At 43.1% G+C, this 24536-nt stretch overlaps 1 protein-coding gene across 3 annotated transcripts in view; it reads left to right on the top strand.

The window, feature by feature from the left end:
• Positions 1-24536, top strand: part of Pcca (propionyl-CoA carboxylase subunit alpha) — a 304568-nt gene that overhangs the window by 63524 nt on the left and 216508 nt on the right. For all 3 annotated transcript variants that reach the window (XM_032917891.1, XM_032917890.1, XM_032917889.1), the window contains one exon: positions 10400-10531. In XM_032917891.1, coding sequence (XP_032773782.1) covers positions 10400-10531 — 132 coding nt within the window. The remainder of the gene's footprint in view (positions 1-10399; positions 10532-24536) is intronic.

Raw genomic sequence — 24536 nt, 5'->3', positions numbered from 1 at the left:
ATCATCTGTCCAGACTGATGACCAAAAGGTCTCTCACCTGTCCCCTGTGTCCTGGCCTCTCTGTCACCAGCTAGTTGTATTAATGTGAGGAGCACCACATCCACATCCTCTTAACGCTAATCGAAGGGCTTTCTGATCAATAGCTTAAAGTCATATTCTATTTCTAGAAAATATAATTTTATTATTTAACAGCAAAATAATTTCTGTATTCATGATGCAGTAAAAAGAAATGAATCAAGGATATCTGAAAACACCTTACTTATATAGAATGAAATAAACATCTTGAAAATGACAGATAGTTATATGATACAATGAGCAATTTCATCTAAGGTGATGCACCCCAATTGCCAATATTTATGGATATATTAATATTGCCAGTGTTATGGATATATATATATAAGTGCTTGAATGTTAAGCCAGAATTCTTTTCAAAGGGGTTAAACTTCACCCCAACGCCTGGTGTTTTGTTAACTCTGACTGTCCACATATGAAGAATGTGGAGGGTAGCTAACTGGGTTTCTTAACGTGTACTGGGCCAGGAAGCCGCCTTGTGTCAGTGGCTGAGGTGGAGAAAGCAGAAGCTGCCATGCCTCTCTCCCCGTGAGTAAATACTGTGTGCAGCTGTCATCTGGAAGTAATATTTCTCCTTGAGCACATCATGCCAAGTAGACTTGATACAGAATATACACTCGACTAAATGAAAGCCAGATCTCACCACGATTGGCAGAGAAAGACCCAGCCTCCTTTGCTCACATGGTCAGCGTAGAGTGTGGTGTAAATGAAGTGCAGTCGTTAAGGTCCACGAGGTTTCGGGGGAGCCCACACTTAGGGAGCATCCTGAACAAGTTGAAACACTCTCGGCTTGTCCTGTGGTTCAGAATTTTAAAATAGAACCTTAGCTTTGCTGCAGCAGTAGAGTTTCATTCTCCTCAGTGCTGGGGGCGTTACTTGGGGCCCATCTTCAGTCCCTCCACCATGTTTGTCACCTTGCAGGAACCAGAGCCATGCTGTGTGGTGGAGCAGCCCAGGCCTCCACCTCCCTCCTGGGTTGACACTGTTCAGTCACAGCCTTGTTGAACTCTACTTTGGTAAAGGTTTTCAACCTGAACGCTGTGTCCTTTCTCAAATAATCATCGCAAATAAAAGTTAAGCCAAACGTTGAAGCAGGCAGAACGGGGTTGGGGGGGACACTCCAGGAGAGCTTAGAGTCAGAACCTCTCCCTCTTGCACAACAGCTCTTTGGATTCCAGATAGCAACATGCTTAAGATTCTTTCCTGGTACAAAATTGAACTGTTCATTTGCTTTTCAGTTAAAAAACAGAAACAAATGGAAGCAAATGCCATCGTACAGTTTGGTGGTTTAGGAAGCAGAGGCTGGAAGGCTGCACACAGCTCTCCGAGGGCCAGCCTGGTCTATATTGCTGTAGATGATCCAGGACTACAAACAAAAACAAACCCCAAATCCAAAACCAAACCAGACTGTCTCCCCCGAAGCTGAGTAACACTGCAGAGAATTACGAGAGGTGACCTTGGAAACAGAAACCTGCTTTCATGTTCCATCTCTAACTTCATGTAAGTCGATGATTTACACACTCTAAGCACAGGCTCAAGCCAAGGCCACAGAGCTTGATGGCGGTTTCACACCCCAGCATACAGTGCATAGAGTTTGCAGCATGGTAATAAAAGTGGAGGCAGTAGAAGGAGAGGACCATGGGTTCTCCACTGTTCATTGCTCTCACATGGTGGACACCAGGTACCTTCTTGGAGCCTGTTCCCTGCTTGCAGCAAAGGTAGCCAGTGTACAACAGCTCATCTTAGAGTTCAGCACTCATCCAATGGGTAGATGCTTTGACTAGAAGCTGTGTGTGTGTGTGTGTGCTTGTGCGTGTGAGAGAGAGTGTGTGTGTGTGTGCGTGTGCGTGTGAGGGGGGAAGGAGGGACAGAGGGAGAGGGAGAGCTGAATGCACGCGTGTATGTGTGTGTGCGCCATGTGATGTGTGTACGGCACGAGTTGATTCTGGTGCATTCCTCCGTTGCTTTATACATCATTATTTGTTGAAAGCAGTGAACTTTATGGATGGTATGTGAGAAAGTAGAAGTTCCGAAGCGCTTGCTATTCTTCTAGTGACCCGGGATGGAGACCGAGGGAAGATGCTCAGTGATTTGGGGGCTGAATTGGTGCAGACTTTCTCTCTTTCCCTCATGATTTTTTTTTTTCTGGGGTAGGTCATCAGGGATTCTTTCTCCTTGGAGGCCATGTAGGCATAAAGTCTACCACTGTGTTGCTGTAGCCAGTTATACTGTTATATCAGGAAATGAGCTTGACAAAGTAGTTGTTGGGGGCAGTGCCAGCCCCAGCCTCAAAGGTGAAGGGATAGGTATCTCTGTCATAGGTCATAGGAGACAACGTGGTCCTCAGCTTAGTCCAGGATGCGCTCTGATGCCGACATCATTGTCTTCACAATGTATCTGATAATGGTTTCTCTTGGTGCTGTTTCAGATATACATTTGGGGGCAGGAACTTGAAAGACCATGCTAGTGAGCTTCCTGTCAGCCCTGGGGTAGCCTTGCCTATAGCCTGGGCAGGACTAGCGGGGTCATGATGTTCTTTGCAGCCCTGTAGGCGTCCTGCCATAGGTTCCACAAAGAGACCAGTCTTCTGGGTGGAGGTAGAAGGTCCAGTCATGATCTCCTATACTGAGGTTGTTGTGCATGAGCTTGGCCAGGGGGGAGAGCTGTCTTACTGTTCTCAGTTCTTGCCCATCACAAATATGAGGGCTTTGGTGGCAGAAATGACGACTCTTGGTTCCACCCTTCAAGCAGGCTCTGGCCTTCTCCATGGTTGTGATTCCATAGCTCATCCCCGGGATCGCCCTTTTTAATGTTGGCTGGGTCTCGGTTTTGGAAGATGGAGATGGATTTCTCATCGATGTCAAGTTTCTTGTTCTCAGCCTTGACTGTCATGGCTCTTGCCATGGGTGGGACAGCATTGGAACCTTTAGACCTCGTAGCTGAGGTTAGTGAAATCAAAGGCAATATTGATGACAACAATCTGTTTTGCTAGACTTGAAGGCAGCCCTGGTGACCAGATGTCTAATATGGCCAAGTCAGTTCACTCCAGCATTCATCATTGTGCCTGAGGGACAAGACTGATGCTGCAAAAGAAGAAAATGCAGATGTTTCTGAAGTGGGGAGGAGTATACCCTTCCCCATATATGTGGCATGAGCCATCACATGTTTAATTAATTAATATTTATTTAATGTATATGATTACTTTGTCTTTACACACATCACGAGGAAATCAGATCCCATTAAAGGTGGTTGTGAGACACCATATGCGTGCTGAGAATCAAACTTAGGACCTCCTAAAGTCAGTGCTCTTAACCACTGAGCCTTCTCTCCAGCCCATCTGTTTAATTTTAAGACAGGGTTTCTCTATGTAGCGTTGGCTATACTGGAGCTCATCTGTAGGCCAGGCTGGCCTTGAGCTGACAGATCTGCCTGCCTCTGCCTCTCAAGTGCGGGGTTAGAGGCATACACTAGCACACCCAGCAGACTCCCATCATTTTTCAAAATTTGAAATTTATGTTTTAGAGATTTTTCTACATGATTATACCATATTTATTTCACTTCCAACCCATCTCTACCAATACCTTTAGTTTTCTGTCCCCAACAACTCCCTCTCAAGTTCATGAACTCTGTTCTATAGTTATATTGTTTTATGCTCAGCTGTCCCTCACTGGGTCATTAGTGTCGCCTCTGTGTACCTGGGTTTAAGGCTAGCCACTTCGGCTTAAGCAACCCATCGGGCTCATCTCTAAGGAAAAGTGGTTCCTGCTACCTTAGCAGCTGGGGTCAGCCTGTTGCTTTTCATTAGTGGGGAGCCCTTGTCAGTTTCCCCTCCATTCATGCTGGCATATTGACAAGTGTCAGGTGTTGTATGGGCAACCATATAATTGGGAGTTTGCGAATCCAACACCCTTGTGACAGCTAGGAGACACTATCTCATGGGAGCTGTCTGATGCCCTGGCTCTTCAATCCCTCTGTGCTCCTTCTATGATGTTCACTGAACTTTGGTACAGCAGTTGTGTTACAGAGATCCCTTTGGGACTGGGGACTCCACTGTCTCTGCACTCTGAGAAATTGTGGTTCTGTAATAGCCTCTGTGTGCTGCAAAAGAAGCTTCTTTGATGGGGTGTGACAGGTACATTTATCTAGAAAGCACACAGACAAGGCTTCCTATTTGGCCTATACACGAACAAGTCAGCTCCCCTCTACGCATGCATGCATGCATGCATGCATGCATACATTCATTCATTCATTCATTCGTTCTTCAGTCAGGATCTGTTAGTGAACTTGGAGCTCACTGATTGAGCTAGCTAGACTGGCTAGCCAGTGACCGTCCTCCTGTCTTGTCCACCCCAGTGCTGGGGTTACAGGTGCTCATGTCTTGGCCAGCTTTCACATGGGTGCTAGAGATCTGAATGGAGGTCTTAATACTTGGCTTGTGTGGCAAGCACTGTACCACCTGAGCCATTGTCCAGTTTGTTTAGTTTTCTTTATAAAAGCATGTTAGGCATTTTTACATTGATGCTTTTTATTTGGCTTATCCTCATGTGTGCAGTTGGTTTCCTTTCATACTGACTTTTGAAGAACTATGATATTTAAAGGGGGCAGGGATGTATGCCCAAGAGGGTTAAAACCAGAGTGGATAACAAGCAGGTTTTATTTTGAAGTTTGAAAAACATGAATTAACCTTGCAATCTCATCTTTTCTTTTTTTCCTTTTTTGTAATGTTTTGGATTGAACCAGCAGCCTTATGCCTAGCAGGCAAGCACTCTTACTTGAGCCCCGGCAGCTGTATCAACTTATGGAAATGTCTTGCTGACTCAGTTTACCTTGTTCCATAACTTCCTGTACCAGTACTGGAAATGGCCTTTTCTTACAGACTCCTCTCTCTCTCTCTCTCTCTCTCTCTCTCTCTCTCTCTCTCTCTCTCTCTCTCTCTCTCTCTCTCTCCCCCTCCCCCTCTTTCTTTGTTTGTTTGTTTCTTTTTCCTTTCTTCTTTCTTTCTTCCTTCCTTCCTTTCTTCCTTCCTTCCTTCCTTTCTTTCTTTCTTTCTTTCTTTCTTTCTTTCTTTCTTTCTTTCTTTCTTTCCTTCTTTCTTTCTTTCTTTCTTTCTTTCTTTCTTTTTCCTTTCTTTTTTCTTTCTTTCTTTTTCATTTCTAACAGACAATAGCATTAAAACCCAGAATCTATGCTCTTTGAGTAGTTTAGCAGTTTTCTTGTCCTTGTTTGATCCTGGCATTATGATTCTCTAAGTAGCAATCCTGGAGATCCTAAAGTGTGTGCATTTAAGAAATATAAATTCATAGATAGAAAAATACCTGAAGTATTTTTTAAAATATTTATCATTGTAAGTTTTTTTTTTTACAAGTGTTTATTCCTTCTCTGTATGCATCTGTGGGGAGGCTTGAGGTGGGGGATGACAGGTACCCTGGTCCGTCAGTTTCTGCCACATACCCTTGGACATGGTCTCTCAATTAGCCTGGATTTGCTGGTTTGATTAGATTAGTTGGCTGTCAACCCTTGGGGCCTGCTTTTTTCTACCTCCCACACATTGGGTTGTAGGCACTTGTATGAACATGCCTGGTGTTTATCTATATGATGGGTTTGAACTCAGGTCACCGTTTTTGCACAAAAGATACTCATACCCAGTGAGTCTGTCTAACATAAAACTGATAAAAATTTAATCTCATTATTGCCCTAACATAATCTCAAACTTTACCTCTTTTCTCCATTCTCTTGTCAAAACTTTACCAGCAATGTAAAAGTCATAGAATTTAGAAAATGAGTAGAGTCTTGGAGCAACAATTTTGGACTTTTCATGACTTTTTCCCCCGTGAATCACCATTAATTCCCAATGATGATGAAATTCTCAACTTTTACGATGTTAAAAGACCTTTATCTGCATTTATATGTTTACCATTCATGCCAAACTTAAACGGACCTTAAAAAGTAGGTTTAAGAAGTAAATTTTATGTTTTTCATGGATAACAAGTGATATACGAGGCCAACATCACCATATCTAAAGGTTACTAATAGATGAAGTTTACTAATTTACTAATAGATGACATTTACTAATTTACTAATAGATGACATTTACTAATTTACTAATAGATGACATTTACTAATTTACTAATAGATGAAATTTGATCCCAAGTTAAAATCTCACCATTCACTGTGTTCAGAAACCTTGGACTTTGAAATAATGTACTCCATCATTTTCCAATCATTATTCAATTTGCTTCCAACACTCCATCTTTTAATTATCTATCTATCTATCTATCTATCTATCTATCTATCTATCTATCTATGTATCTGTCTATCTATCTATCTATCTATCTATCAATCATCTATATATCATATCTATCTATCTATCTATCTATCTATCTATCTATCTATCTATCTATCTATCTATCTATCTATCTATCATACATCTGTTTATCATCTATCAATTTCTGTATCATCTGTTTATTTTGAGTATAGCATTAAGGAGACAGGAGTCTGAGATGACATTTTCTTTAACTACAAATGAATTCTGACCTAGAGAGTGCTTCTAAAACACTTCGATATAAAGGAAGTTGCCTCACTCCAGCCCTTGTCTGAGAACTTACCTGATGTGCTCACTGACCATTTCTCTTTTGTGTTATATGGGATAAAGAATAGTCACTAAATACTTGATGTGAGCATTTTGGGGATAATTTTACATTTTGGAGGAAGTCATTTTCTTTAAATTAGGATGCATGTGGAAAGTCTGGTTAATCAGTGGTCCAGGCTGCCTGGCTGCTGTTAATCACGTCTTGCCCTGTAATCATAATGTATTTTGGATGTTCTCATTTATATTATCTCTGAGACTCTTTGTGTGGGCATTCTGATTGCTTGATTGCATCTGCCTGGCACAGCGTTTTTAAAAGCAGCATTGATGACAGAATCATGTGGCCTAGCAGGTAAAATGAGAATCTGAAAAGACAATTGTTGGGTGAAGCGTGATTGCTGCCTTGTGCCTTGAGTCCTGTCCAGTGAGCTGCAGCTTGGCATACAGAAGTGCGTAGATTATCACCCTATTGCCTGTGGCTTCTTTATTCTGGTGGAGACACAGGTTGCTGGCGGCTAGAGATCAGAGGTTGCCACTCTTCTTTCACAGAACCGATGTATTTTTCATGTGTTTTACATTTTTTTGTAGTTTTATATAAGATCTTTCCCCTCTCAAAGAAGATTCTGTTAAAACTAGATAAAAATATGGCTGAAACTATTTTATGAATACCTGGTATGGCCAGAAAAATTCCTTACATAGAATTGTTCAGTTCCTAACATGAATGATTGTAGGTATTGGATCCCTGTATTATTGGTACCCTGTGGACCTAGCTGTCTTATTATCCCAGTGTATTATCCCTTTTATTACAGTTTCTGAAGGGTGGACTACTCAGGTTAGTGCTTTATACAATTATTGATAGGTTCAGGACATGTTGTACCCAAATACGACCGACATCTTTGATATTAGAAGTGGAAGGAATTGAGCCACCAGCAGAAACAGAAGTTCTCTGGCCTTCTCCCACCATCTCCCATTTCCAAGTCAGAAAACCTTAGGAGATCCCCTCAGCTCTCCCCGAGTAGGTCACAAGATCTTCCCATGAAAAGTGCCAGGGATGGGGAAACATGGCCGGCAGGCCTTTGTGTATCCCCAGAATATATCTCCCAAACAGATGCCTTTCCCTGTAACCCTTTCATTAGTGACCTCTGATGCTTCCTGTTCTGCATGGTTTATGTTAGCTATGACATCATGTTCATGCCCCGCCCATCCATTTGCACAGCTGACCACGCTTCATCAGACCTTCGGCAAACCTCTGTAAAACTCTCAAAGCTTTTTACATTCTGTCATATGTATACTTTAGTGGTAGAATTCCTGCACAGCAGATAAAGTCTGTGTGTTCAATCTCCAGCACCAAACTCACAGATAACACCTTTGAGCAAAACACTCAGGATTAGCTGTTCTTTTGTCTCTCATTTCCCTACCACGGCAGACTGGGTGTTGCATGAGACATAGATACATAAACTCATCTACTTTTCTTCAGTCAGTTTGTCTTTTATAGTTGGTGCAACAGCTGTAAACCTAGGAAGAGGAGGGAAGGGGTTTCCCTCTTTTCATCACTTGACTTACACCAGCCAGGCTGGCAAATCAGTTGCTCCCCCATGGCCACCCCCAAAATGGACCTAAATTGAATTTTCCTTTCTTCTATCTGCTTTTGAGCAGGAGGAGAAATATTCATCTTGAGTTTAAAGACATTGTTTTTCAATATTTTATCTCTGAATAATTTCAGTTGCATTTTATGTTTATTTCTGAGGGAGGGTCTCACTGTGTAGCCAAGGCTACATAAATTTTGAATTTGACACCATATTGCTTTAGCTTCCCAAGTGTTGGGTTAACGGGTGTGTACTATCATGCCCAGCCTCAATGGCAGATTTAATTCCCCCTATAGCCGATTCTTTGGGCAGTTTGTGGCCCAGTTCAGCCTTGTCTCATGACTTGTGTACCTCTGTTTCCCTCCTGATCATCAGTCTGGATTATGTTCTATTGTACGGGTCAAGCTGTCTCCTAACCCACATAACCTTTTCATTAGTGACCTCTTAGGCTTCCACTTCCTGTTCTGGGTGGTTTTAATTTTCCTTGGCCGTTCTTGCTGGGCAGTCTCAGCCACGCACTGCTGTAGTTACTCTGGCCATAAAGATAATGGGATCCCTTTCCAGCAGAGAATTCTGTCTGTGTACGTAGCAGTTCGGGTGTGTGATGTTTACATCTCCTTCACATAAGGCTCTGAGAGAATCAGGGCAGATGCTTTACCCTCGGTGCCCAGCATACACATCTGCTTTGTCTCTTCTCAGCATCAGCTTCATTCCCTGACTCCATGGCCTGATCCTTTATCCCACCATCTCCTCTGCTACTTTTGTAGTCTATGTTCTGGTGCCACTTAAATCCTAGCTCCTTGCCGTGACTCTAATCACTGTTTCCCCAACACTACTTTTTAAAATTTAGATTACAGTGATGTAAATTCAGTCATGTAGATACATTTTTCAGGGAAAAATTATTTTATATTGTTTTTATTTTGACATTGTGTACATGCACAGTGCCCGTGAGGTCAGAAGAAGGCATTAGATCTTTCTGGATTCAAGGTTACAGGTATGTGTGGGTTACAGTGGTGCTGGGAACCAAACCCAGGTCCTCCACCAGAGTGGCAAGCGTTCTTTTTTTTTTTTTTTTTCCTCTCCATCTTTATTAACTTGGGTATTTCTTATTTACATTTCAATTGTTATTCCCTTTCCCAGTTTCCAGGCCAACATCTCCCCTATGGGTGTTCCCCTCCCCATCCTCCACCCATTACTGCCCTCCCCCCAATAATCTCGTTCACTGGGGGTTCAGTCTTGGCAGGATCAAGGGCTTCCCCTTCCACTGGTGCTCTTACTAGGCTATTCATTGCTACCTATGAGGTTGGAGCCCAGTGTCAGTCCATGTATAGTCTTTGGGTAGTGTCTTAGTCCCTGGAAGCTCTGGTTGCTTGGCATTGTTGTTCATATGGGGTCTCAAGCCCTTCAAAGCTCTTCAGTTCTTTCTCTGATTTCCTTCAAAGGGGGTCCCGTTCTCAGTTCAGTGGTTTGCTGCTGGCATTCGCCTCTGTATTTCGGCAAGCGTTCTTAACAGCTGATCCATCTCTCTAGCCCCAGGCTTACTTTTAGTTAAAACCATAATTGTACCTGCTAAATTCTCACATCTTCTCGGTACATCTTTTGTAGATACATTTTTGGCACATTTTTGTAGATAGAAAGCAAACATTCCTGACTTTCTCTGAGTTACAGGTATCTGTCAATGTTCCTTTGAGTTTGGTGGTGTCTGTTTGGTCACTGCATTTAGCTCAAAGGTGGGTACATAGCTTGTATCTAATAAATTTGGTGTCTGTGTTCTGTTTTACTATGTGGAAGACATTGAGTGTGCACAGATTTACAAGGCAACTTAAAGGTGAACATACTGTTTATTTAGTGAGAGCACATTAAAGGGACAGTGTCATGTCAGTTGCTTTTGCCAAGGATGTTGTCCATATCACTAGTGTTCTCCACTGTTTTCCTCTCAGTGGCCTAGCTTTGTTTTATTGATCTGTGCTCTCTTGTGTTGTGAGGCAATGCAATACAATAACATTGTCTCACATTCTCATTTTAACATTGGCTACAGAAATAATAAATACAGTTATATAATCGTTCATACCTGTATGAGCTTTTCTTTATAAAAAAATTGAGATTTCATGTCATGATGCCTTGTTATAAATTTTAACTTGTTTTTTCTTCTCAGGCAGCAGAAGATGTCACTTTCATTGGACCTGATACTCATGCTATTCAAGCCATGGGTGACAAGATAGAAAGCAAACTGTTAGCCAAGAGAGCAAAGGTCAACACAATCCCTGGTTTTGATGGGGTAGTAAAGGTGAGAAACGTTTATTTAAATCTTTATGGTATGTACCCTTACTCAAACATTCTGTGACAAAATATAGCTGTTGTTTATATATATGAGAAAATATGGAGTGGCTTAAATCAGGTTGTTGTTAGTGCTAAAAACTATGGGCAGCGAGAAGACATCGATGTATTGTATGTGCTGAGTGGGTGAGTGGACACTGATGGACTGTATGTGATGAGTGGGTGAGTGGACACTGATGTATGTGATGAGTGGGTGAGATGTATGTGATGAGTGGGTGAGTGGACACTGATGTATGTGATGAGTGGGTGAGTGGACACTGATGGACTGTATGTGATGAGTGGGTGAGTGGATAATGATGGGTATTGTCACTGACAAAAACTTTAGTGGTAGCATACACTTTTAATCTTTGAACTAGGGAGGCAGAGCAAAGGCAGGCAGAGGTCTCTGAGTTTGAGGCCCGTTTTGTCTACAGCAAGTTCCAGGCCAACCATGGTTACATAGTGAGATCCTGTCTTAAGAAAGGGAAAGAGGTGTGTGTTGCGGGAGGGGCAAGGAAGGAAGGAAAGAAAAGAAAATGCAGTCAGACCTCCCTAGTGTCTCTGTAGATGTCCTATATAAGCCTCCATGCTCCTTCTGCAGCTCCAAATAGCTTGATACCAAGGGCCAGGCACACTGGGCATATCAAGGACATCCCCATGGCTGTGAGCCTTGAGCAGTTTCTAAGGTTCTCAGGACTGGTGTCAGGTGTTGGGTAATTGCCATTTAATATCCAGCAAAATTGTTGAGGCTTTTAGTCACAAAGATACAAGGAACCTCCTGAAATGCGCTTGCTAGTAAGTTTTATTTAATTACTTGTTTTACCCAGCGTGGTCTCCTGTGAGTCCTAGGCTCTAGGCTCTTGCTCCTGCTGCTCTGTGTCTGGAATGTGGGGACCAAAGGCACACAGCATGTCACATGGTGTTGGCAGCAGACTGCTGTTGATTTCGATCTCCAGGAAAACCACACCTTGGCTAGCCCCAGAACAGATTTTTCTGTTCTGTGTTTTCATTATTAGTCCTTCACTGATAGGCATTATCGTCCCTACCTGTTGGTGTAGTGGTGACCGGATTTGGGCCTTTTGAGATCCTCAATTTGAATCTTATTTGATCACAACAGTACTGATGAGCTATAATTCAGGTAGACGCTGGCTTCCCATCGGCCAGCTGTGTCCCTAGGGTTCAAGGGAGAGGTTTCCAGGGAGCACTTGTCTTAGAACTCCATTTGCATAGCAAATGTTCTCTTGTGAAGTTAATAGGTATAAGTTCTGCCGAGAGGAAGGACTGCTCCTTGATTGGAGAGCTAACAGTGAAAACTGTGGGCAGGACAGTGGAGGAAGGACTGCTCCTTGGTTAGAGAGCTAACAGTGAAAACTGTGGGCGGGGCACTGGAGGAAGGACTGCTCCTTGGTTAGAGAGCTAACAGTGAAAACTGTGGGCGGGACAGTGGAGGAAGGACTGCTCCTTGGTTAGAGAGCTAACAGTGAAAACTGTGGGCGGGACACTGGAGATGCCATCCTTATCTGTCACACAGGTAGTTTGTAGGTACAGGAAGAACTTGTGTGACATTGACAGGAATGAAGGTTGACACTGCACTGTCTATTTTGACAAAACTACATGATTCCTCCATTAATTATTAAACTCTTTTGTGAGTTGAAGGGCAGAGGGGGAGATGGACACTTCATTTTGTATTAGAGTATTTCCTCCCAGAGTTTTCTTCTCCCGAGTTCTTTAGGTGATACGGAATAATTATTTTTCCATTTTTATTTTATACTTTATAGGTGTCTTTATAGAAAAAAGTGGTACTTAATTTTTGGAGCGGGTTTCTAGCTTACTCTGGGTCTTATTTGACTCTTAAATTTCACTTGTTATAATACTGTATATGTATTCTGGTATGACTTCTGTATGCTGCTAATAGGAATGTAAATTTATGTGCCACTATGGAAATCAGTATGGCGTTTCCTCAAGAAATGTGAATAGAACAACCATGTGATTCAGCTGTACCCTTCCTGGGTATTTAACAGAAGAAATCAAAGTCATGATAGGATTGAGACCTGCACAGTCATGTTTGTTCAGCACTGTTCATAATAGCCCTGCAATAGATAAAGAGAATGTGTTATGTCTGGGTCACAATGAAGTATTATTCAGCCATAAGACATAACATAAATCATGCCATTTGCTGGAAAATGTATGGTGCTGGAAATGACAATGTCTACAGAAATAAGCCAGAGTCAGAAAAACAAACACTTCTCCTGTATCCCGGGCGTGGGAGGAGAGCCATGAAAGTCAGACAGGGAGAGGCCTGAGGACAAAATGGAGTTGGTAGATTGCTTGCTCAGTATGGACAAAACTGTGGGTTAAATCCTCAGCACCACACAGACCTGCAATCCTAGCATTTGGAAGCTGGAGAGAGGAGAGTCAGAAGTTCAAGGTTTTCCTTATCTACATACTGTGTTTGAGGCCATCCTGCTAGACTTGAGACGATAGCAAAACAAACAAACAAACAAACAAACAAACAAACAAACAAACAGGAGACTGTTAGGAAATAGGAAGGGGACCAAAGAGGTTGCAATAGTGGGGGATAAATAAATTAAAATATTCTTATATGCTTATGAAGTATCATGACAGTATTATATAAATGTTGTTTTGGACAATTAATATACACTAAGCACACAACCGTAGAACAGTCTTCCCCTTCATCCAAGAAAACGGAAACTAGCTCTATCCTAGCAATTAGAAACAAGCTATCAAATGCTCATTCCTCCTTTGCTGGTTTGTGCAATTAGAAACAAGCTATCAAATGCTCATCCCTCCTTTGCTAGTTTGTTTATGCTGTGTCAGCTATGCTTACTGTGATGTTTTTATGCTCATTGAAGAATATACTAAGTATCCCAAGGCTTTAGAAAGTACAGTCAAACCCAAGTATTCTTAGCTTCAGCATTCACAGTCAGTCACCCTGGATTAGAAAATACTTCAGAAATAGTTTTGACCGACTGTACTGAGCATACATAGGCTTTTTGTCCACATCTATGAAATGACACTAGAGTAACAGCCATTGGCTTAACATCTGCACCATGTTGGGCATTTTAAGTGAGAGGGTTTAAAGCACAGGGCTTGGCATGGGTAGGTCTTATGTAAGCATCTTTTTTTTAGTTCTTTTCTCATACAATACATCCTGACCACAACTCCCCCTCCCTCCATTCCTTCCAGTTCCCTCACCCCTTTTCTCCCTCAGATTCACTCCCTCCTACCCCCAAAGAGTAGGCCTTCCAGAGATATCAACCACACACAGCACAGCAAGCTACAATAAGACTAGGCACAAACCCTCAAGGCTGGGAGAGGGAACCCAGTGGGAGAAAAGGGAGCCATGAGCAGGCCAATGTCAGAGACATCTCCACCCCCACTGTCAGGGGTCCCACAAAAATGCCAACCATAACATGGCAGAGCACCTAGCACAGACTCATGCAGGCTCCGTTCTTACCACTTCAGTCTCTGTGAGCTCCTGTGAACCCTGCTACTTGATTCTAAGGGCCTTGCTCTCCCAGTGTCCTCAACACCTCTGGCTCCCACAATTCCTCCTCACCCTCTTCCACAGAGTTCACCAAGCTTGGAGGGGAGGGGCCTGATGGAGACCTCCAACCTGGGCTCTCTTCCCACCTAACTTTTCCCCATTAATTAATTTGTTTATTCACTTTACACCTTGATCTCAGTCCCCCTCCCACCTCTCCTCTCAGTCCCTCTCCCCTACAATCCCTCTCCCCACTATCTCCTCCCTGCACCTCAGGGAAGGGGAAGCTCCTCCTGGACACCACCCCACCCAGGGACACCCAGTTGAAACAGAACTAAGTGCATCCTTTCCCACTGAGGCAAAACCAGGCAGTCCAGTTAGGGGAGGGGGATCTAGTGGCAGGCAACAGAGTGAGAGACAGTCCCTACTCCAATTGCCAGGGAACCTACGTGAAGACCAAGTTGCACAACCTGCTGCAAATGTGCTTAGGGTCTAGGTCCAGCTCTTGCATGTCCCAGTCTCTGTGAGCCCATGGGACCAGGCCGGTTGACTCTGTAAGTCGTACTGTGACCTCCTGCATTTCCTGGCTTACCCGATTCCATTACCCACTCTTCCACAAGACTCCCTGAACTCTGCCCCACGCTCGGCTGTGAGTCTCCATATCTGTCTCCATCTACTGCTAAATGAAGCCTCTCAGGGACAGCCATGCCCGGTTCCTGTCTGCAAGCACCGCAGAGCACCATCAATAGTGTCAGGGGTTAGCTCTCACCCATGGAATGGGCCTCAAGCTGGACCAGTCAGTGGCTGGTGTTCCCTCAATCTCCACTCCATCCTCATCCCTGCAGGCGGGACAACTCCTGGGCTGAAGGTCCTGTGGATGGGGTGCTGCTGCCCTCCCTCCAGGACACCTAATATTTAGCCACAGGTTTGTGCGTCTGCTCCCATCGGCTGCCAGAGGGCCTCTCTGAGGCTAAACTGGGCACCAGTCTGTGAGTATAGAAGTTAGGAGTCATTTCATTGATTTATATTTGGTTCTACCCTAAGGATCTGGGCCACCAGCCACAGATTCTGGGTCATCCAGGTAGTGTCAGGCACGGGCTGTATCTCACGGTGTGAGCCAGCCATTGGTTGGCCATTCCCCCATGTATCTTGTTAGCAGGACAGGTTTGTTGGTCAGAGGTTTTGTGCCTGGGTTGATGCACCAGTACCACTACTGGTTACAGAAGCCTTGCCTGGTTACAGAAGGTGGCCAGTTCAGGCTCTGTATCCTCCATTGCTGGGAATCCTCTCAAAGGTCAAACTTGTAGATTCCAGGGAGTTTCCACTGCACTAGGTTTCCGCATTGTCCCCCAAAGCCCTCCAATTCCAGTCACCTTTCCCAGTACTCACTCCCTTATCTCTCCCTACATCCTGATCCTTCCTATTCCTCTCCTCACCCCACAAACCCAGTCCACCTGCAGAATTTATTTCCCCTTCTTAGGGAGATCCATGCATTCCTGCCTAGAGCCCTCCTTGTTACTGAGCCTCTCTGGGTCTGTGAATCGTAACCGTTACCCTTTACTTAACAGCCAATATCCATGCTTGTTTTTCTTGGTCTGGGTTACCTCTCCCGGAATGATTTTTTTCCCCCAGTCCCATATATTTGCCTGAAAATTTCATGATGCCTCTTTTAAAAGTTGCTGAGTAATAGTCTATTATGTAAATATGTCCCATTCTCTTTATCCACTCTTTGGTTGGAGACATATAGGTAGTTTTCAGTTTCTGGCTATTATGAATAAAGCCGTGTCCTTGAGACAGGATGGAGTGTCCTTTGGGTATATGCCCAGGGGTGGTATAGCTGGACTTGAGGTAGATTGATTCCCAGTTTTCTGAGGAACCACCATACTGATTTCCATACTGGTTGTACAAGTTTGTACTCCCACCAGCAGTGTGAGGGGTTTCCCTGGCTCCACCCTCTCCAGCACGGGCTGTCACTCATGTCACTGATCTTAGTCCTTCTGACAGGCATAAGATGGACTCTCAGAGTGGTTTTGGTTTGCATTTCCCTGATGGATAGGATGTTAAACATTTCCTTAACTTTCTCAGTCATTTGTGTTTCCTCTATTGAGAATTCTTTATTTAGATCTGTACCACATTTTTAAATTGGGTTATTTGTTCTTTTGATATCAAGTTTCTTGAGTTCTTTATATATTTTGGATATTAGTCCTCTGTTGGCCGTAAAGCTGGCTGCTGTTTTGTCCTGTCGACCCTGTCCTTTGCCTTACAGAAGCTTTTCAGTTTCATGTGGTCCCACTTGTCAGTTGTTGATCTTGGAGCCTGTGCTATCAGTGTTCTGTTTAGAAGGTGTCTTCTGTGGCAGTGAGCTCAAGGCTCTTCCCCACCTTCTCCCTTACAGGCCCAGTGGTTCTGTTTTTATGTTGAGGTCTTTGATGCACTGAGTGTTGCCCAGGGTGATAGACACGGATCTTTGTGCATTCTTCTAGATGCAGAAACACAGTTAGATCAGCATCATTTGCTGATGATTCTTTTTTCTTTTTTCCATTGTTTATTTCTGGTTTCTTTATCAAAATTCAGGTGTACACAGGTATGCGGGTTTATTTCTGGATCTTCTGTTTGATTCCATGGATAAACATTTTTGCTTTTATGCCAACACCATGTGGTTTTTAGGGATGGTGATGCCTCCTGAAGTCACTTTATTTTACAGAATTGTTTTAGTTTTCCTGGGTTTATTGTTTGTCCATATGAAGTTGAGAATTGTTCTTTCAAGGTCTGTACAGAATCATGTTGGAATTTTTCTGGGGATAGCACTGATAGTAGATTGCTTTTGATAGGATGGCCAGTTTCACTACATTAATCCTTCCGATCCATGAGCATGAGAAATCTTTCCATTTTCTGAGATCTTCTCCTCTTTCTTTCTTCAAAGACTTGAAGTTCCTGTCACATAGGTCTTGGTTAGAGTTACCCAAGATATTTAATATTATCTGTGGCTATTGTGAAGGGTGTTGTTAAACCTGATTTCATTTGTATATAGGAGGGCTACAGATTTTTTTCTTTTTGAGTAAATCATGTATTTAGACACATCACTGAAGGTGTTTATCAGCTGTAGGAGTTCCCTGGTAGAATTTTTGGGGTCAGTAAGTATCATATTTTTAGCATAAAGGATTTTGACGGCTTCAGCTCTAGAACAATGTCTGTGGGCAGCAGGGACTCGCAGTATGGCAGTCTTTGGCCAGCCCGATTTGAACAATTGGAAACTTAATAGCTGAAGTCTTTCCTGAGTCCAGCATTAGTGACAAGTTTTGCCTTACTCTGTTTATTATTTGACTTTATTTACTTATTTCTATTTTTATTTGAGGTGAAGTTTTGCTCTAGAGCTCAGACCGGCCTCTTACTCTCCTCGGGCTTCCCCGTCTTGGTTGTGGGACTGCAGGCAGGTGTCTCCATGTCCCAGGCACTTGCTTTCATGTGTGAATGTAGGATAGTTTGGGAATTACTCTATGTGTACAGATACCAACTGATACAGCAACCAATTGCTGATTCTGTTCTGGACCTAGCCAAGGAGTACAGCCTGTTTCTCCGTCATGGGAAGGCTTAGCGGCACAGCAGTATTCTCATCTGGGACTGGGGATGGGGCTCAGCTGTAGACACCTTGCTTAGCATCATTTTCTTTTAATAGATTATACAATATTTGTGCAATACATTTAATGAATCCCATTGTCCTAATCCCTGAATATTTATATGTTTTCCTTTTCCTATACATATTAACTCCCAGGTCTGTCTCAAGAATGTCCTGTAGCTAAGAATACCTAGCAGACAGTCCATGCTTCACGGTTTTTTTTTATTATTTACTCTATGAACGCATGCCATGTGAGTGTGCAGGTCATGGCACAGCTTGCGGGACTCAGGTCTCTCCTTCCCTCATGGGCCCAGGGTTCCAGCACTGTCCCTGGCTTTCCCTGTACCTGCTGGGCCACCTGGCCAGCCCTCAGCCGCTCTTTCCTCCTACTTTAACCTACATTTGATTTATTATTTTAGTGATATTTCATTCCCATGCACCTCCTGTACACTCCTCCTGGCTTTTCTTAAAATGTTGTCACGTTAGATTTGTGACATGTTAAAGATGTTTTGTTTGCAAGACATTTTATGAATAACGAACAATGAATATTTGGTAAAGTCAAACATTTATTTTATGATTTTATTTGAAAGTTTAGCATTTGTAATAGGGGTGAACTTGACTTTCATTGATTTTTTTTTTTAAATGTAGTTTAAACTTGCAGCTCTTTCATTTGAAATCTTACTACCATGTAAAGACCAGCTTTTAACTGAATGATTCACTTTTATCACAAATTAGAAATAAGGGTCTGGAGAGATGACTTGTGTTAAGTGCATTTACTTCTGGAGGACCCAAGTTCTGTATCCAACACCCACATCAGGTGTCGTCTAACTGCCTATAACTCTAGTTGCAGTGGATAGCTCTAGAGTCCCAGGGAGTCTGCGTTCACGTCCACATGTCATTCCCCCATATACATGGTTTAAAATACATCTTTAGAGGGGAAAAACAACAATATGTAAACACTACATATTTTACAAGAAAATTGCTTTGATAACATCTATTTATAATTCCAGCATTTGGGTGGTAAGCAAGGAGGGTCCTTCACATCAACAATGGTCAAGCATTCAGAGACCAGGGGAGGTGCTGCGACTGGCTACTGAGAGACCAGGGGAGGTACTGGGACTGGCTACTGAGAGACCAGGGGAGGTACTGGGATTGGTTGCTGAGTCCTGTCTGTGTGATTCCTTGTTCATTACTTGATGTTTTGGGAGGAGGAGTTCTGCCATCATTTGAGATGGCAGCATAGAGCAGAAGTATTCTCATGGAGACAGATGGATAATTGTTGGTTAACTAAACATCATTTCAAAACATTTAAAAATAATTTAAAAATAAACCAATTTGCTAAGGGTTGGGGATTCAGTATAGAGCAAGACTGAGCTAGTGTGAGGTGACTGGCTGTCAGAGCTAAGGCCTGGTCTGGAGTGGGAAGGCTGGATAGGCCCCAAAGAGAGCAGCATTTAGAATGGAATAGCAGCCTGTCACGCTCTGAGCTGAAGTGGCCCACGTGTGCTCTTCCTTTATTTCTTCTTTGGTTTATCCCTTCACTCTTCGTCCAGCTGCTGTGTAGTGAAAGACTGCTCCAGGCTCCGGGCTAGACATCTGAAAGACACTGCCACACACACTAGACGATGAGTTCCAGCCTGTGGAGCTTGCAGAGGATCGACAACACAAGTAATAAATGTATTCCCTCTTCTTCAGGGTGAAGTCAAAATCCTGCATGCTGAGCAGACTCAGCCCGGCACATACCTGTACCTGCCTCTGAGACAGGAGGGTCACAGGTGTAGACAGAATAGTTTGGAAATTACTCTTTGTGCACAGATACAAAGCACACCGTAAAGCAAGCCCCTTCCGTGCAGAGCGTAGCTCTCTTTTAGCCCCCACAAAAGGTAGCCAGACTGAGAGTCTCCATCTCTTTGCTTTTCAGATGAAGTTGGATTTCTCCTCCCCCCCTCTGTCTCCCTCCCTCCCTCCCTCCTGTCTCCCTCTCTCTCTTCCTCCCTCCCTTCCTCTCCCTCCCTTTCTTTCTTTTTAAATTTCATTTTATGTATATGATTTTTTTGCCTGCATGTATGTCTGCACCATAGTGCATGCCTGAAGCCCATAAGGGACAGAAGAGGACCCCAGATCCTATGGAACTAAAGTTACAATGGTTGTAAGCCCCCATGGGTGCTAGAAATCAGACTCAGGTCATCTGGAAGACTAACCATGGAGCCATCTCTTTAGCCCCTAGCTGAGTTTACCATCACCGTGGCACTCTTGGTTACCTGGTAACCTTACTTCTCTCAGGGGCGTGCATAGTCAGTGTTCCCCTGTGCTGTCATTTCAGAAGCATGCGAGACTTGTGGACATCTGTGTTTGAGTTGCAGATCCTATCACCACATTTCCTCTTTATTACCTATATGGAGTACACATCACAGCATTGTTGGCTACTGTGTAGCATATCTAAGGTGTGGCTGCTCTCCTCTAAGTTCCATGAAAGCTTGGATGGTTCAGTGCCTTGCTTGTGGCCAGTCTTAGTGGCAACTGACTGGAAAGAGAAGAGAGTTGCTCTCTGAGCTGATGTAACTGCAGCAGGATGGACGAAGACTGAGACAGCTTGGGGTTTGGAGGGAGGTTGCAGGGCTGGGTGGGATAGACTGGGGGTGGTACTGGTGGCTTGGGCAGGCGACCAAGCACTGACACCAAGTTAAGGAGTCTGAGCTTGTTCTGAGGCAATAGATGTCATGGGAAACTTTAAGTGGATTTAAAGAAAACTTCCCTTTTCTTCTTTCTTTTTGACTTGTTTTGAACGTTTTAAACGTGGTCTGGCGTTGAGTTTCTGTTCTCCTGCCTCAGCCTCCGTGCCTACTTACAGGCATGAGCCCCCATACCCAGTGTCTCATTTGTTTTGATAAAATTTAATGCCTTGACAATTGTTATATAATTAGAAACAAAACAAAGCCCTAAGTGTGGCCGATTTGGGGTTTAAACTATGAAAGTATATGGAGGTGGAATCATAATCCTTCCTCGGGATATAAAGGGTTATGTTGAAGTCTTCATCCCCACAGCTTGTGGCAGGGTCTTTAAATCTCAGTATAGGTATTCATATCTGTACCTTTAGAAACAGTCAAGCCACATTGAGCTGCTGCTGCTCTCTGTATTGTGTATCCTGAAGGACTGAAGGAGCTGTAGGGGTTTGCAACCCCATAGGAAGAACAACAGTGTCAACCAACCAGATACCCCAGAGCTCCCAGGGACTAAACCACTAACCAAAGAGGACACATGGAGGGACCCATGGCTCCAGCTGCATATGTAGCAGAGGATGATGGCCTTATCTCGGGTATCGATGCGAGGAGAGTCCCTGGCCTTGTGAAGGCTTAATGCCCCAGTGTAGGGAAATGCCAGGACAGGGAGATGGGAAGGAGTGGGTGGGTGGGTGAACACTCTCATAGAGATGGGGGAGTGGGGAAGGGATAGGGAGGATTCCAGAGGGGAAACTGGGAAAGGGGATAACATTTGAAATGTAAGTAAAAGAAAATACCCAAATAAAAAAAAATGTATTCTGGAAGTCCAGCCTGTTTCACGATCTTCTTTCTTTATAGGATAGGGGTCATTGAGTTTCTGGGCTGTATCAGAGAGTTTCTGGGCTGTATCGGAGAGTTTCTAGGCTGTATCGGAGAGTTTTTGGGTTGTATCAGAGAGTTCCTGGGCTGTATCAAAGAGTTTCTGGTCTGTATCACAGAGTTTCTGGACTGTATCATGGAAGGCCCAGCCAGGAGTGGCCGTGTCTTCCACCCTAAGTTGTCTTATGTATCTCTCTCTCTCTTTCTAGAACACAGTGAGTTCCTTTTAAGTTACGGTTTCACTGTATGCTGGTACTCTGTTGAATCTCTTTTCTCTTTTCTCTTCTTGTTTTCCACAACACTGAGCTTTTTTAATCTGTAGGTTTCAGTTTTCCTTTAGGAGGGCCCTTTTCAGATAATCTAAAGCAAGTTTCCTCTTACTCGGTGCTGTCTTCATGAAGTGTTCACATCACTTCTCAGGTGACTCGCTGTCCACCTGACTTTCTGTTTTCTTCATGGACTAGTAGTCTAGAAGGGCAGAAGCCAGATTGTATACACTGTTGCTGGGAAACATTTATTGGCTTAGTATCTTAAAACACGTGGATCATCATTCTTTTAAGTGACTACTTAGTATGCCACTGCAGTCAGGGAACCATCCATATGCTAGTCCTTTGTGGAAGGCCCGTTACATTGTTTTCCATTTCAAAACATCACAGTTAAAAATAATAAACTTGGGCTGGAGAGATGGCTCAGTGGTTAAGAGCACTGACTGCTCTTCCAGAGGTCCTGAGTTCAAATCCCAGCAACCACATGGTGGCTCACAACCATCTGTCATGAGTTCAAATCCCAGCAATCACATGGTGGCTCACAACCATCTGTAATGAGATCAGATGCACTCTTCTGGTGTGTCTGAAGACAGTGACAGTGTACTCACCATATATAAAATGAATAAATAAAATCTTTAAAAAAATAATAAACTTTGTAAGTTTTTGTTGACACATGTGAGAGAGAACCCATAGGATAACTTCTACAGCTGACATCTGTGAATGAAGAGACACACAGCCTCCGAGTTTGAGAAGTGCAGCTATTTGCACAGAGCTGTGTTGGTCTTGACTGAAGTGTGAAGTGCGGCTCCAGCTTGTTCCTGTGCTCACGTTTCAGAAAGATCTGTCAGGTCGACCTACTGCTAGGGTGGTAGCTGAGGTTGGATGTGTTTCATATTTCCCTTTGTTTTTTGTTTTTGTTTTTTTTTCCTGAATGATCAATGGACCTTCCAAAGCTTTATTACATGTTTCTATTCTATCTATAACCCTGTAAGGAGGTTCTGTGGATCATATGTTAGTGCCATTGACTTAGGGGCTGTTTAGGGTTTTTATCTTTTCCAGTGTAACTTTATGTATCCCATAATAAAATTAAATGTGCCACGTGTGTTTAGTTTACTTTCAAAACCAATAATAGTGTTTTATGATGTATAACACACAGTAGATCCTCAATGAATTTTTTGGCTCAATGAATGACAAGTGAAAAATTAATTTTTAAGGCAGTTCAATTTTATCTGAAAATTGGTGTCATAGAAATTGATTTTCATAGTAGGAAAACTTATACCTTAGTCAAAAGTTAACGTTGTTTTATGGAAGATAAAGAATTTTGAGAAGTTTTACTGTACATGAATCCAATTCTTTTTACATATAAAACATAACATTTGTGTGTCCTGTGCATACATAAACACGTGACAAACAGGAGGAGTGGATCCTGAGCACTGTTGGCTTCCTGGGTCCCAGGCTTTCTACCTTGTAGTTGAGTTTCTTTGAGATATCTTTGGCAAGCATTCCTTCCACATGGACTGAAATGTTAAAAGTTTCCTTCAAGCTGATTGTAACCCGGTCCTCACCAGTCCTACTCTTCCTGTATGTTGTTCAGGAGGCACTAATTGTTCGATTTGGCAGGTTTAACACTTCCTGACAGAGGCTATTAAAGGCAAGTATTCTCCAATAACTGTCACCAGCTGGAACAAAGAGCCTCCCAGCTCAGTGTGTGGAAACCACAGCATTCTTGAATGACCCCTTTCATGGATTTTTTTTTTATCCTTTCAAACTAAAATTTGGAGATGTAGGGTTTGTGCAAGCAGCAAGGTGTACTAAGGGAGTGAAGCTTGATTTGGAGCAGGGGGCAAGATAAAGCTTTACCTCTGACTTGAAAACAATTATATTTGGAAAATCTCATTAGCAGATGTGACTGCTTGGAGTAAAGAAAGACTTAAAACTGGTGTCGCTTTCAGGGCTGCTTTGAACTTAACAAACACCTATTTGTGGAGCTAATGAAAGGAAATGAGATTTTTCTGACAACTTCCCGTTCCAGTCTCCTCATTCAGGGATGCTGTTGGGTACTGAAGACTTTTAAGGGAGAATTTCTTTTCTTTTTCAAAAAAAAAAAAAAAAAAAAAAAAGGACATAAATGAAGCAGTTATTTTCTCCCAGTCCCAGTTTTGGAGAAGGGGATTCTACTGTGATTTCTCTTCATTTTAAATGTGGTAATTTAAAAGCTTTAAAAATGCCAGGCCTCCCTTGCATGTTTTGAAATTGTATAAAAATTCCTGCATATTTATCAACTGGTGGTTTTAGAACATGACTGGTGGTGCATATTGTGTCACTGATTAGAAAAAGTAATTGAATTGAGAAAGTAGCTGGATGTTTAGAATTCTCTTTATCATATGTGGAAAATGTGTGCATAGAGTTTGCACAGCGCATGTCAGGTGAATGACTTTGACTGGGGCAGTTTGTGGAAGCTTAGGGTTTCAAGTGTTACTGCTGACAAGTGGTAGGGACTGATGTGCCCCCGAGTCAGTAACCCTGGCCTTCGGACATCAGGAAGAGTTTTACCTTGCTCTTCAGAGGTTCACTGAACTTTAATTTATACACCTAGTACAACTGTAAAGACAAAATATGTACTTCAAGAGTTGGCTAAATAAAAAATAATGGAAACCACAAGGCTTCTTTCTTTTCTTTTTTCCTTTCCTTTCCTTTCCTTCCTCCTCCTCCTCCTCCTCTTCCTCCTCTTCTTCTTCCTCCTCTTCTCCTCCTCTTCCTCCTCCTCTCTTCCTCCTCCTTCCTCCTCCTCTTCCTCCTCCTCCTCCTCCTCTCCTCCTCCTCCCTCCTCCTCTTCTTCCTCCTCCTCTTCTTCCTCCTCCTCTTCCTCCTCCTCCCCCCCCCCTCCTCCTCCTTCTTCTTTTTCTTAACATTTGCTAATTCCTACAGATACTGGAAATTTACTTATTTCTAGAAAATTGATGGAACTCCTCCCAAACAATAGACAATCA

Source organism: Rattus rattus, chromosome 12 (assembly GCF_011064425.1).
Source record: "Rattus rattus isolate New Zealand chromosome 12, Rrattus_CSIRO_v1, whole genome shotgun sequence".
Lineage (NCBI taxonomy): Eukaryota > Metazoa > Chordata > Mammalia > Rodentia > Muridae > Rattus > Rattus rattus.
Note: the sequence above shows the minus strand (reverse complement) of the source record. Positions and strands in the feature narration are given on the sequence as shown.